Source organism: Mytilus californianus, unplaced genomic scaffold (genome assembly GCF_021869535.1).
Source record: "Mytilus californianus isolate M0D057914Y unplaced genomic scaffold, xbMytCali1.0.p SCAF_2, whole genome shotgun sequence".
Classification (NCBI taxonomy): domain Eukaryota; kingdom Metazoa; phylum Mollusca; class Bivalvia; order Mytilida; family Mytilidae; genus Mytilus; species Mytilus californianus.
The window spans coordinates 65,913,868-65,927,258 of NW_026262668.1; the positions used below are offsets into that span (position 1 = coordinate 65,913,868).

The 13,391-nt window shown below is 31.9% G+C and overlaps 1 protein-coding gene across 1 annotated transcript in view; it reads left to right on the plus strand.

Annotated features, from left to right (window-relative positions):
- The first annotated feature begins 788 nt into the window (after window positions 1-788).
- LOC127730265 (secretin receptor-like) overlaps window positions 789-13,391 on the plus strand; it is an 81,682-nt gene continuing 69,079 nt past the window's right edge. Inside the window, exon 1 of the mRNA XM_052238566.1 lies at window positions 789-1,066. Coding sequence (XP_052094526.1) covers window positions 1,040-1,066 — 27 coding nt within the window. The 5' untranslated portion in view covers window positions 789-1,039. The remainder of the gene's footprint in view (window positions 1,067-13,391) is intronic.

A 13,391-nucleotide genomic window follows, 5' to 3' on the forward strand; every position in this document is an offset into this window, starting at 1 on the left:
ATCAATATACATGTACTACGGTGAATCAAAGATCGTTGTTTTTATTTATAACAGTTGTACTTGCACAGTCACTAAAGGCTGCCATGTATTAAAGCATAGTTTTAGCGAATTTGTATATTATACCTGAATACAAAAATGTATCGCAAAAATAATACAGACTTCGTCCTGTTACACATGTAACATAGCTCTGATTCCTTGTGTTTGGCTTTACTTTTGGTCTTTTTGGTTCTATCAGGTCTTCAACGTTTGTATTTAGGTATTAGACTTTCAAGTATAGTTTACCTCCAGCTTCAATGAAGAGAAATTAATTGTAGAAATGCGCATCTGGTGCAGTAAAATTGGCACCGTTAATGTAAATAAAACACTTGCCTCATATTACAAAAACAGTTTTAACAGAGTTGTAATAGATACACCGTTTGACTCTCGTATTGAAATTGAGACATTTTTAAAACATTGAGGACCCTTCAGATATTGACTGTTTGAAATATAGGTTTCCATTCTCAATTTTATTAACTATTTTTTGAAATGCAAGTTGTCTTTAAAGAAATTGTAAAATTGGTATAATTGAGAAAAATAAGTAAAAAAAGTAATGCATTGATTATAAACGATGTCATTAACTACTGACAAACATGCAAATATGATTTTAATTGCATTAACTCTAATGGTCTGATTGTATCGCAAGAAACATAAGTATGCTAAATACGTCTGACCATTAACTTGTTATGAAACAGACGTCGGAAAATTGTCTGTAACCACTATCAGAATGTAAGTGATGTTCATATCTGCGATAATGATCAAGCGCTCCATTGATAATGTTGAAGTCACGTGGCATTGATTATCTAAAATTCAAAACAAGTACGGAAGTCGAAATGATAAGTTGTTGTATTTCCCGGAGATTTATGATTGATATTTGATTTTAGATGAACTAAGATTTGTTTAACACAGGACAAATATAGGAAATATTTTATTAAATCATATGGCAGTGCTTACCTTTTTTGTTTTGTGAAAACAAGTTTTTTTACTTTCACCAAAAAGAAAGATGATGACTGGGAACACAAACTTTACGGTAAGGATTTTATATGCCATTAGTATTATTTGTTTAAAAATATCGTTTTCTTCTTTAACATTTCGTAATCATTCATTTGATATATACACGATAACTTTTGATTATATTTTAAATATTTCGACCATTTTGTTGTTCATTGTTGGTTGTCTTTTGTTGGACGTCTGTTTTCTCGGAGGAGTCCGGTGTTGTTGGTTGAGATGGTCTGTTTATTAATCGTGGTTATTAGGGGGGATGCATTATTTGCTACGATGCGTTTTACTGTGTGTTTTTTTTTGTACACATATTTCAAAATTCATCAACAGCTTTTTCTATGAATAAGAATAATTTGATATAAAGTACATTAAAAGAATACGGGTACATTTACATGAGTAAAAGGGTTATCTGGATAATTGTCAATGAGACATAAAACCCTGCCACCAGTAGCTCGAATCTTGTCTAGTGCATATATTACGAAAATCTGAAGAGAATGAAAACCTTGATCGAGTTTTCACTAAAAAAAAAACGACAAAAAAATAATAATGGCACCAAAGTTTGTCTTGACAGTGAATTTAGAAACCTTTTGAAAATTAACATCGCGGGCAATAGCGTAAGTTTCTCATGTTTATATATTAGATTTAAAATAAACCCAACACGAGATACAATCGATGTGCTTGTTTAAACGTTTGCAGCTTCTCAGGACACATACAACTGAACCACCAATCCAAAAGGAAATTTTATTCTGTATTATCAGCAATTAATCGCCACTTCACCCAAACTGAATCGTTCACAAGCAAAACAAGACCAACAAAAAGTGAATATCTAGTCCTTTAGTCTTCTAAAAACGACATGCGCTCACAAATATTATGCTTAATGTCTTTAATATAAGTGTCAAACAAAATCTGACATCAACCCACCCAATACAAAACGAACAAGGAGTTGGCTACAATAGACGATGACACTTCTGATTTAGTGAATGCGCATAAACTATATTTTATAATGGGGTGTTTATTTTGTTTTATGAGTAATCAACCCTCTCCAGTTTTCTTCGATATGTGGACGAAAAAATAGTGTAGAAAAAACGCACAAAAACAATTCAATTTCAAGTAAATTACCAAATTACAACTTCATTAAACCCAACCCCAAAAATATCGCACCAAATTAAACGTACAAAAAAAATGGAACCTTACCCAAGATTTACAAAGATTTCGAATTACTTAAAATTAACCAATACCATAATTCACATCAGTAAAATGTGATAATGAGTTCCTTTAACGATAATGATGCTCGTTTCTGCATGTAAAAATCCGTTTTGTCTTTAATTATAGAAATAATTATTATAAAAAACATCTGATTCAGTAACATGTACATCGCATTAATACCAATTGGTGTCACTATAATTATTTGAGATTATGACACTGTGACAGGTATTGTGCCTCATAGTTTTCTCTTCCTTTAAAACTTTAAACAAAATATGTAAGCAAACCGAGCATTTTAAATATAAAATCAACGTCTTTTTTTATTATCCCCTTTTTTGGTATCTATAGAAAGTATATAAGAAAGAAAGCCATTCCCGACTGATTTTTAAAAAAGTTTTAAGTTGGGTTATTACACCACTGTGCCAGGTAAAGAGGAAGTTAAGGCTGAGCGCACACAAACATGTCAAACCCCGCCACTATCTACATGTGCCTGTCCCAAGTCAGGAGCCTGTAATGCAGTGGTTGTCGTTGGTTTATATCCGTAATTATTAGATTGTTTTGTCAAAAATAAGGCCTTTGGGTTTTTCGTTTGAATTGTTTCACAGCTTGTAATGTCAAAACCTTTTCTAGCTGACTATACTGTATTGATGTTTCTCATTGTTGAAGGCCGTGCGGTGACCTATAACAGCTTAAATCCACGTCATTTGGAGTTTAACAATGTGTGCTGGTCATTTCTCTTTTAACTTTATGAGGAAACTTGTTTATTCGTTTATGTTGTACCATGAAAAAAGAAAGCTTGATTACACAAGAGTTATTTGTATCTTACTGTGGATTCATTATAAATTGTGGGATACCAATTTTCGTGGATTTCGTGGGAATAGGTGAACCACGAATTTAAAAGTTCAACGAAGTAGAAATTTTCTATAGGTTTGTATACAAACTTTGGCAAAACCACGAAATCCAATATCCGCGAAAATTCAGGTTTTCCTTTTGGTACCTACGAAAATAAATGAATCCACAGTATTTGTTTAAATTAATGGCTTTTGGATATATAGAATGAATAGTTTAATACACATTGATTTTTTGTCGAATTCATTTAATCTAAAAGTAAAACATGCCTCATAATTAAACACACATGCTTTTTTCACGTGTCACTTTAAGTTATAATAATTTTGCGTATTCCACTAGAAAAAAAGAGGCTGAATATTTAAGGGGACATTCAAAACATAAGTCGAGAGAAAGAGACATCGCCATGGCAAAATGAAAGCCAACAAAAAAAACAAACAAACAAGGTCGCAAAACACTATTTTAAAAACTAATGACTGAGCAACACAAACACCACCAAAGACTGGAGTTGATCTCAGGTGATCGGGAATAGTGAGCATATCCTGCTCAATTAATGGATAAAGTTAATCAGGTTTTTTGCCATGGCTATATTTAATAACATCCCAACTCCTTTGTTCTAACAGGGGTGATCTGAGTCGGATCACCCCTACCAGATCACCCTACCTTGAGTTTCTTTCTTCTGCGTGCTTTCATTTGTTCTGTTACATTTTGGCGGGAATGTTGAACACACAATAAAACTTAGAAATATTTATGTGGAATGAAGACTAACTTTCAAAATTTATGTAGAAAAAATCCACGAAATTTCCAGTGTCTATGCGGGGAATCGAACTCAAGACCTTAAGCATATGAAACCATGATTCATTTTTTTTAATCTTTATTCATACCCCTACACCAGGACAGGACGACTGGATACAAAAACTGTAAATTTAACATATTTAAACATTGTATCCGGGGCTCATAAAGGGTATATGCAATATAGTAATATATAAAGTATATTATAATTATTGTATGGCATTCTGATCTAGATGTTATGAAACGTTAAATGTTTTTTTCATATAGTCTAGAAGAGATGTAAAATAGTTATCCCACTCGGACTTGGTGTGTCAGTGTAAGATCACCCTCTAGCCTCTGGCCTCTGTCTGTCCCAAGTGATCACGAACCTGTAATTCAGTGGTTGTCTTTTGTTGCTGTATATCACATTTTTTTTGTGTTCATTATTTGTACATAAATCAGGCCAATAGTTTACTCGTTTGAATTGTTTTACATGTCATTTCGGGGCTTTTTATAGCTGACTATGCGGTATGGGTTTTGTTCATTGTTGAAGGCCGTACGCTTACCTATAGTTGTTAACTTCTAAGTCATTTGCTCTCTGTGGAGAGTTGTCTCATTAGCAATCATACCACATCTTATTTTTATATAGCAAATACCCCAATTGGATGGGAAAAGAACATGTGTTTGATAGTGGCCATTTGAAACATTTTATACTACTATCGTTGTTTGTGTGTGTGTTTGTACCTTAAAAAAGGTGGGTTTTTTTATTGATTTGTTGGGTTGTTGTCATTGAGCTTTTATGAGGTTGCGTCAATTTTTGTTAAATTTACACAATCGAAAAGTTGCAGATATATCAAATATGAAGTGTATACTACACAACTGATTCGCTATGCGGATTTCAATGTATAACTGGTAAATTATCGGGTCAGGAATTAAGTTTCCACAAATTACGTTCAATCTTTACTTAATTCTTTCATAGATACATATATTTGGTTTGGAAGATTGGCTTAACCTGTAGAAATTCTATTACAAAAGAAAGATCACATCCTACTTTTTACGTTGATGTTGTTGACAGAACCCATACATTTAGATACGATCCTTGTTATATAATTGGTCCTTTGAATAAAAGTATTCTTAAATGTTACCATTAAACACTGTAATAAATTCTTTGAATATTATCTTCATCGGTATTTACCTTGTTTTTGCATATTTTATAAATTTAAAAACAACTTTATATGTATGGCTACACAGTTAGGAACAGTTTTACGTGTGTGTCTTACAACCTGTCGATACATATATGTTGGCATTGCATATGGTCATACTTTTTCAGACTTATTCTGACGTCTTTATACTAAATCATTTGAATGTATACATTTTGAAATTGTTATCTTTGAAAACATGGTTTATATATAATTTGGATTTGACTTTGAACTAGCTTTTAGTAGCTGCGAGTACTCTTAAATCAAAACCCTGTGGTTTTTGTCTTTTGTTAAGGTTTTTGGTGTGCATTTTGACTTGGATGGAGAGTTGTCTCATTGGCACTCATACCACATCTTCTTATATCTAATTAATGTCGATCTGATGATTCAAGCCTTTTCCAACTTATTTTTATGGTTCGCTCTAATGTTTTGCCGTTACACTACAATCCTAGGTGTTTAGGTTAGGCGAGAACTGAGCGCTCACACATATATTTCTGTCAAATTCTTTTTGTGCCTGTTTTAAGTCAGGAGCCTGTAACTCAGTGGTTGATATCTGTCGTATTTTTTGTTTGTTTGTTGCTTAAACATAAATCAGGCCGTTGGTTTTCTCTTATGAAATATTTCATATTTTTCCATGTCGTTGCACTTTGTAGCTTACTTGAAGAATAGGTTTTGCTCATTGTTGAAAGATGTATTGTGTCACGGGTGTTCGAGATCTTTTTTGTAATCGCTTCAGAAAACTAAAGAAGTGACCTCCAGATATCCGCTTATTATAACGTAAAAATTGCAAATGCAGATGTTAGCAATTCCTTAGGAGCCTTTACAAGGACATGCTGTAGCCTGTGTTTTTAGACTGTGACTTTTTACACGAGCTAGTTTACATATATATCAATTCCATTCATTGTTATGTAAAAGATCAATTTTAATTTTGAATTTAGGTAGTGTAGACAATCTTATAAAGATCTTCTTTTTTCATAGTTTCATACTTGATACAAAAATGAGGAGAACTGATGTTGTATGATTTCCATTGAGACAACTATACATTAAAGATGATATGGAAAAGTCCTCAAATAACGAAAAAACCAATACAATATAAAGCTATATTAAAGAAACCGGCAGGACAAAATGAGAAAAAATTCAAACGAGAAAACCGACGGCCTGATTTCTAAGTGTCAACAATAAACGAAAACCAGTTATGACAGACATTTGAAATGTATTAAATCTTGTTCAGGATAAACTATTTGCAAATCCTACCACCATATTTGTGTGCGTGGTAACCCATTGCCAAGTTAATTATACGACATAGTAAGAATGACTTTTTTGTCTTTGACTAATGTCTCAGAAAGTGTAAAAAAAGAAAATTATACAGAATATTTCATATAACAACATATTAAATTCTCATTGTTACATTAAACTTCTTTCGTTTTTTGTCAAAAATGATTCGATCTTCAAACATTGAAAATAGACAAATAGACAATTACAAAAAAGTTATGACCATTTCAAACAAATCCAAATAACAATCCTTATAAAATAAGTAATTACAGAAAGTCATTTTCAACAAGTACACCATTAAAAAGATGAAACTCGAGTGTTAAATAAACTGTCTCCTTATAAAAAACAGAAGTGATCACACGACAAATAACTGCGTTGCCATAAATCGGATTCTTAAACCTGGCGTAATGTTACATAAAACATTATTTCAGCTATGGCTGTAGATCGCAATTATTGAATATGTCTACAAAAACTACGTACCGTTAGACCGGCACGTGTAGTTCATTGATAATTTGCTTCGTATACAATGATCATACTGTATAATTTTTAAACTTGAATCAAACAGGGAAGTAAGTAGAAAATTAAAGGAAATTAATTAATGAGTAATGAGTTATGGCCAATCTCCTCTGCATTTTCTTAATTCATAGACTTTTTGTTTGTCTCGAAGTCAGGAAGTGGATAAATATAAAAAGAAGATGTGTTATGATTGCCAATGATACAACTCTCCACAAGAGACCAAATGACATAGAAATTAACACATATAATAGGTTACCGTACGGCCTTCGATAAAGACTATTCGTAATGAAGCTTGGAGTCAAAACAATATTCTCCAAGATTTTTTTTTCGAGAGGGTCACTACTATTCATAAAGTCATAATATTATTGTCGATGCTTTACATTGTTGTTAAATGATTTGTACTCAGTAAAATGTAGCATGGAAAAACTTTCGAAATCAAAATAAATAAATTATTTGATTTGTAACAAAAAGGAAACTTTTTAATTCGGATTATTATGTGTGCATGACATGTTTTTTCTCAAATGGATGTTCAAAATTTACCCGAATCTAAGGAAAAATTAATATTTTGAGCAATCTTATTGCATATAAAACTCGGTTACATGTTCTAAGAACCTCAAATTCAAGTACAAACATAATATTTTGAACATTCAGGGATCATAAGATATTTGATTAATAGAAGAAAAATTACCACAACTTCTTACAAAAATAAAGAGACGAGGTATGATTGCCAATGAAACAACTATATGCCAGATAACGGAGGTTACAAGTCACCGTACGGCCTTCAACAATGAACAAAACCTTCACCGTATAGTAAGTATTTTTCTCTTTATAGCAATTGCATACATAAGTATTTATTATATTTTAAATTATCAAAAACGAAATCAATGATAGTATCGATAAAGTCAATATTAAAAGATCTTACAATGTACTACAATTTTAAGTTGATACAATTTTGGAATAAGTTTATTTAAAGGATCAATAAGTTAACATAAATATTTTTTATTATTATAATCAGGGTCCCATAGGGGGCATTTACAATTAACAATTATAATCAGATATAACAATATAAGCAACAGATATGATACATTGTACAGCATGTAAGTTCTCTTGAATATTTTTTCCTTTTATTATTTCTATGTCCAGCAGTGCACCTCGTGTTCACATCAGCACAATTATCATTTAAGATTTGTAAGGTTAAGATATATAGTTTGTTAATCTGCAGGAGACACCAAGGAACGATGCTTATGGATATACTGTTGTAATAGCTGCAACAGCAGTCTTCCTCGTGTCAAAAGCAGATGAACAAGTAAATCAAATAACAAAACCCAAAAAAATTTGAACATACTTAAATTATTATTTGTTAAAATTGATATTTGTTCATCTGCAGGAGACACCAAGGGACGGTGCTCTAGGATATACTGTTGATTGCGGTAGGCAGTACATGTCCCCGTGTCAGAAACAGATGAACAAAATGAATAGAGAAATTGAATCTGGTCAATTTACAAATAAATTAATAAATAACATATATAATTGCTAATTATGTGAAACATGTCATATAAATCTGCTATTTGCAAAGTTTATTCAGGAATATACACAACTCTTTTAACACAGTAGCGTTCTCACAAGACAGCAGCCATAGTAATTTCTTTTGGGAATTTAAGTTAATAAATTTAGGAAATGACTCCGAAATAATGTTATATAAGTGCTGTCTGTCTTCGGTATATTTTGTGCAATAAAAGAGAAAATGAACTTCATCTTCAATATTACCCGAGTTACACTGCTGGCTTAGTCTAAGGTGTGAAGGAGCACACTGGTATCGTCCTATTTCAATCTGCAAATGGTGAGGTGACACCCTAAATTTTGTTATTGATCTCCTAAGCTCAAAATTGCTTATATACATGTATAACATATATCGTATCTAAATTACGAGTACTATTAACAACATCACTGCAAACATGACCAATACCGGATCTGGACCTGCGTCGCTGCATGCAATTGATTAAGGTAATATGTATACTGGAGCATAACTGATCATTCCCTTTCACTGTTGCCAAGAAAACTTTGACAAACATTTTCCTTGTACAATGATCGTTGTAAAATTTCAAACAATCGTCAAAAAGGAACTCGCATCAACTCAACATTACCAAGCTGCAGACCAAATATTAAATCATGCCATTCAATAGGAGCCGAGAAAACTTTGACGTGACTTTTCCACCCTTTGACAAACTGTATTGCCGAAGCATACATAGACGTTGTCAGGGAGAAAATTAACCACTTTATTCATCCCATCACAGTTTCAGTATAATGGCTGGCTGGCTGGGTGGCTGTTTAACGTCCAGTGAAATTAAATGCATATTCAGGACGAGAACACGATTATATGATATAAATATAAACACCGCCTTCGCTGAACCGGATTTTTCACATGCTAGTTCACAAGGTCTACCAGAAGACATGTCACCCTATCCGGACACATTATTCTGACTCTTTTAAATTCCGCGTGGTTAGCGGAGAAGCAGTAATGGCCAATTTTCAAGTCGGATTGATCCGGCCGAGGTTCGAACCCAATACTTCTTGCACTCGAGGCGATCACAAGACCACCGAGGCGGCTCAGTTCCTGCATGGGTGTCAGACCATCAATTACTCCCTCCAATTTATAACGTATGTAAAAGAAGGCCTACTCGGACAAAATATAGTGCATTTGATGTCATTGTTTACTTAAACTAACCAACACATTTGCAGAAATGAAACTTTTGGTGAAAGAGAAATATATTAAGACCATTTTGAGCCAAAATTTACTTGTCTATGAGTTTTCATTAAACATTGAGGATAAATGCGCTCCATAGTATACTAATTTAAGATTTCCAGAAAACCAGGGGTTATTTTTAGTGGTACCTCAGTTCGGGAGGTTTCTTCTTTCTTATAAGATTTGAAAGGTATTTTGAAAATTGGCATGTAGAAAGGTGATACCTGTACAATTCAGGATATACCTGGTTTCTATAAAGTTAAACTTAAGGTAAATAATATTTAAAAAGCTGTGAAAATTGCAAAATTTGGTTGAACAGATAGGGATTTTTAATTGGTGGTCTGACACCCGTATGTATATTCTGCGTGTTTACCTATTACATTACAGAAAAAGGCTTTATATAAGATGTAGCATATACATTTGCACTCAGGTGTTTCAAAAGACTATTCGATTAAATAAGAAAACTTCTGTTGGATAAGATTATGTTGAAATGTTGCGTAGAAAAATTTCAACCGAATTGAAATGACCATTAACCGCACATAATCTATCAGAAACTTCCAAAGAGTTTTTTTTTACACTTAAAAAATGATTAATTCCATTATTTTCATAAACCTTATTACAAATTTTAATAAAAAGTTTTTCTAATTGTAATTAGGAAACTAGTGTAAAGAACAGAAAAGTTTATTGTAGAACATTTACTACAGGCCGTGATGAAACGATATTTGAAGGAGTTTTTGGTATACTTAGAAAAATCTATGATAACTTGAAAAGTTTTTTAATGATTTCGACTCACGTCTACGTGATGGAAGAGAAAGTTATGGTACGGTTGATATTTGATTTTCATTTTTTTTCTTTCAAATTTTAATTGAATAAGAAGGAAAAACAATAATTGCCTTTCTCATTGATTTATATTTAATCAGTCAAATACTTTTCCAGTGTTAAACCTGTTTTTATACTACCATTATTCAAAATAACACAATCGTTCATCTTTAATTGTTTTAGCTCCTAAATAATGCAGGTATCAGGTGCCATGTCTGACAGATAAAAGATTTTTTTGGTTAAGAGATTTTAAATCTTTTCCCCAAAATAAAATATTATCAAGTTTTAACGGTTAAAAACTTTAATGTACTATTAAGTATATTTATATCACTGAAACGGCCAGAAGATGCCAAAGTAAAATTATTATATCATTAAAATCTTGATTTTGTGAGGCAATATTTAAGTATAAGAAGAAGATTAAGGCATTTTTTGTTCTGTATACTACTGCTGTGATCAGAATTCATGATAAATATTCTTGTTTGTTATAATGGCTTCGTGCAGCTTTGAGCAAACAAACAAACGTAATAAAAATTGGAATCTTTTATGTTTTAATATACTTAGGGAAAATCACTGTCTAAATGAGTAAGGAATCAACAGCGAAGCTATTATCCATAACATAATATTTTAGAGATATAGGAAAGACTGCTGAGATAAAACAAAGGAATGCATCAAAAGTAAAAGCTTTACTTATCTCTTTATTTGCATTGGAAACAAATGGAAAGATTTGGAAATAAGATTAAACTAAGCTGGATGGACTTAGTCTTTTTAAAATTTTTACATTAACTAATGTTAGTTCGGATTATCTGAAATATATATGAGGAAGAGCTTAGCTTATCCGAATATTCAGATGTTGACTATATAACACAAGCATTAAATGATACTTGATAACTGTTCATTAAAAGTCAGGACTTTGACCTTTAAATTTAACTCTATATTTGTATAGTTGCATTTCTAATGAAACACTAGTGATGTCTTATTTGCATTGTTCTTTTGCTGTATCATAAAGATAAACTTAACATACCCATTTATTAAAATAGAATTCCTTTGTCGAATAAAGTTTTTCTGATAGACTATTTTAATAAATATTGGTGTAAAAATAACGCCGTTTTGCCTGGTCTTGTGAGAACTGGCTTTCCGATTTTATTTTGTTTTTCATTATCTAGACTGGGAACACTTGTAGTAAATTCCCTAATGACGATCTCAGCAATATTTTGCTATCAAATGAAATGAAACTCTAATGTGATCAGCTTTTAAAGATTTTTTCCAGATCGAACTTAAAATTATACAAAAGTACATATAGAATCAATTGAATGATTTTCGTATGCATGTGACATTTTCTTTCTCAATCTTTGTTGACATATTTGTTAGTTTTTATAGTGATTTAGATTATAACACGATGTTGACTGCTGTACCCCTATTTTTGAAATTTTTACCTATTATGTCTAATTGTTTTGTTCACACATTGTCGTCAATATAATGGAATTTTATGCGACTGTCATACAAGTGAGAGGTTAAGCTAGCTATAAAACCAGGTTTAATCCACCATTTTATACATAAGGAAATGCGTGTACCAAATATGACAGTTGTTTTCCATTCGTCTGATGTACTTGAGCTTTTGATTTTGCCATTTGATAAGGGACTTTCCGATTTGAATTTTCATTGGAGTTCGGTATTTTTGTTATTTTACTTTTTACCGTCTGTAAAAGTATATTAAATTTCTTTCATATTGCATTCATAGTCGATTTTGACCCAAAAAAATAGCAGAACAACCAAATCTTTAATGACAGAAAATACATACGAGCTTTTTGAAAATTTAATACTCATAATATCTCTTTTCATCTGTTCATTTTTAACTCAATAATGCTTTTTGCGTTCCCTTCTCCTATTTCCCCCCGACTCATAATTTGCAGTTGTGTTGTCTTGACAATTAATTAATTTGTGTTATGTAATAAGAAGATAAATTTGTATTGATTTTTATTGCCTTGAAGTTTGACCTTAGTGCAGCTGTTATTTTTAGTAGCCTTTGAAGTGTTTTATTCTTCAGTTTTCGAAGATATTAATTCTATTCCACATTGGAATGGAACCGAATTAATTCCGAAAATATAATGTATTCTTGGTAAATTTGCTCATTTAGTGCCAAAAACAAGTAGAACCAAAGGTAATTGGCAATTATGCATTATTTGCAAAATGTTTATTACTAAAATATTGTCAAATGCAACAGGAAAAGGGAAATACTCTTTTGAAGCAATATATGTGCGGTAAGAGAGTTTGCAATCTCCGTAGGTATTTTCAAGTAAAAGGCACTGTATCATTCACCATGCTTTGCTAATTACTTGCTAAACCGGCAAAAAGGATCATGCTTCTGGTCCCTCATATGAGCTTTTATAAGTATTTACGATGATGTTGTGAAAAAACATGTAAGATGTATTTGCCAAAGAAGTATTGTTCCTTCTTCCTGAATAATACATCTGCTAAACTGCAAGTACAAACTAAAACAATAATTATTGTGATTCCATTTTGGTAAGGACTCAACGAAGACAATTTAAATCAATTATGATTTTCTGCAGCACAGTCAGTGTTTCCGATATGCTTTACACGCTGGCAGTTTTTTTAAGCGGATTCGTAATTTTCAGAAACAGGATCAAGTTTTGTAAATTAACCAAAACCCCAAAAGATCAGACCCTTCATGATGATGCAAAAGTATTAAGAAGCAATAAACGATCGTTATAAACTTAAAATGATTACTATCCATCTCCATCTGCAAAGTCTACTTTCGTAGCTTAACAATATACCTCTAAGATTATTTTTTCCTTGGTAAGTAGATGACAATTGTTTTCATGTGGAAAAGGATTACAAGGAACTCTCAAGTTTTGAAAAACAATTAGTGCCTTGGACGTGTTTGATCGATGTGGTATTAGATTCTACAGAATTAGGATGTATAATTCAAAGGATTCAAATATTTTTCAATTTACTTAAGGTAGATC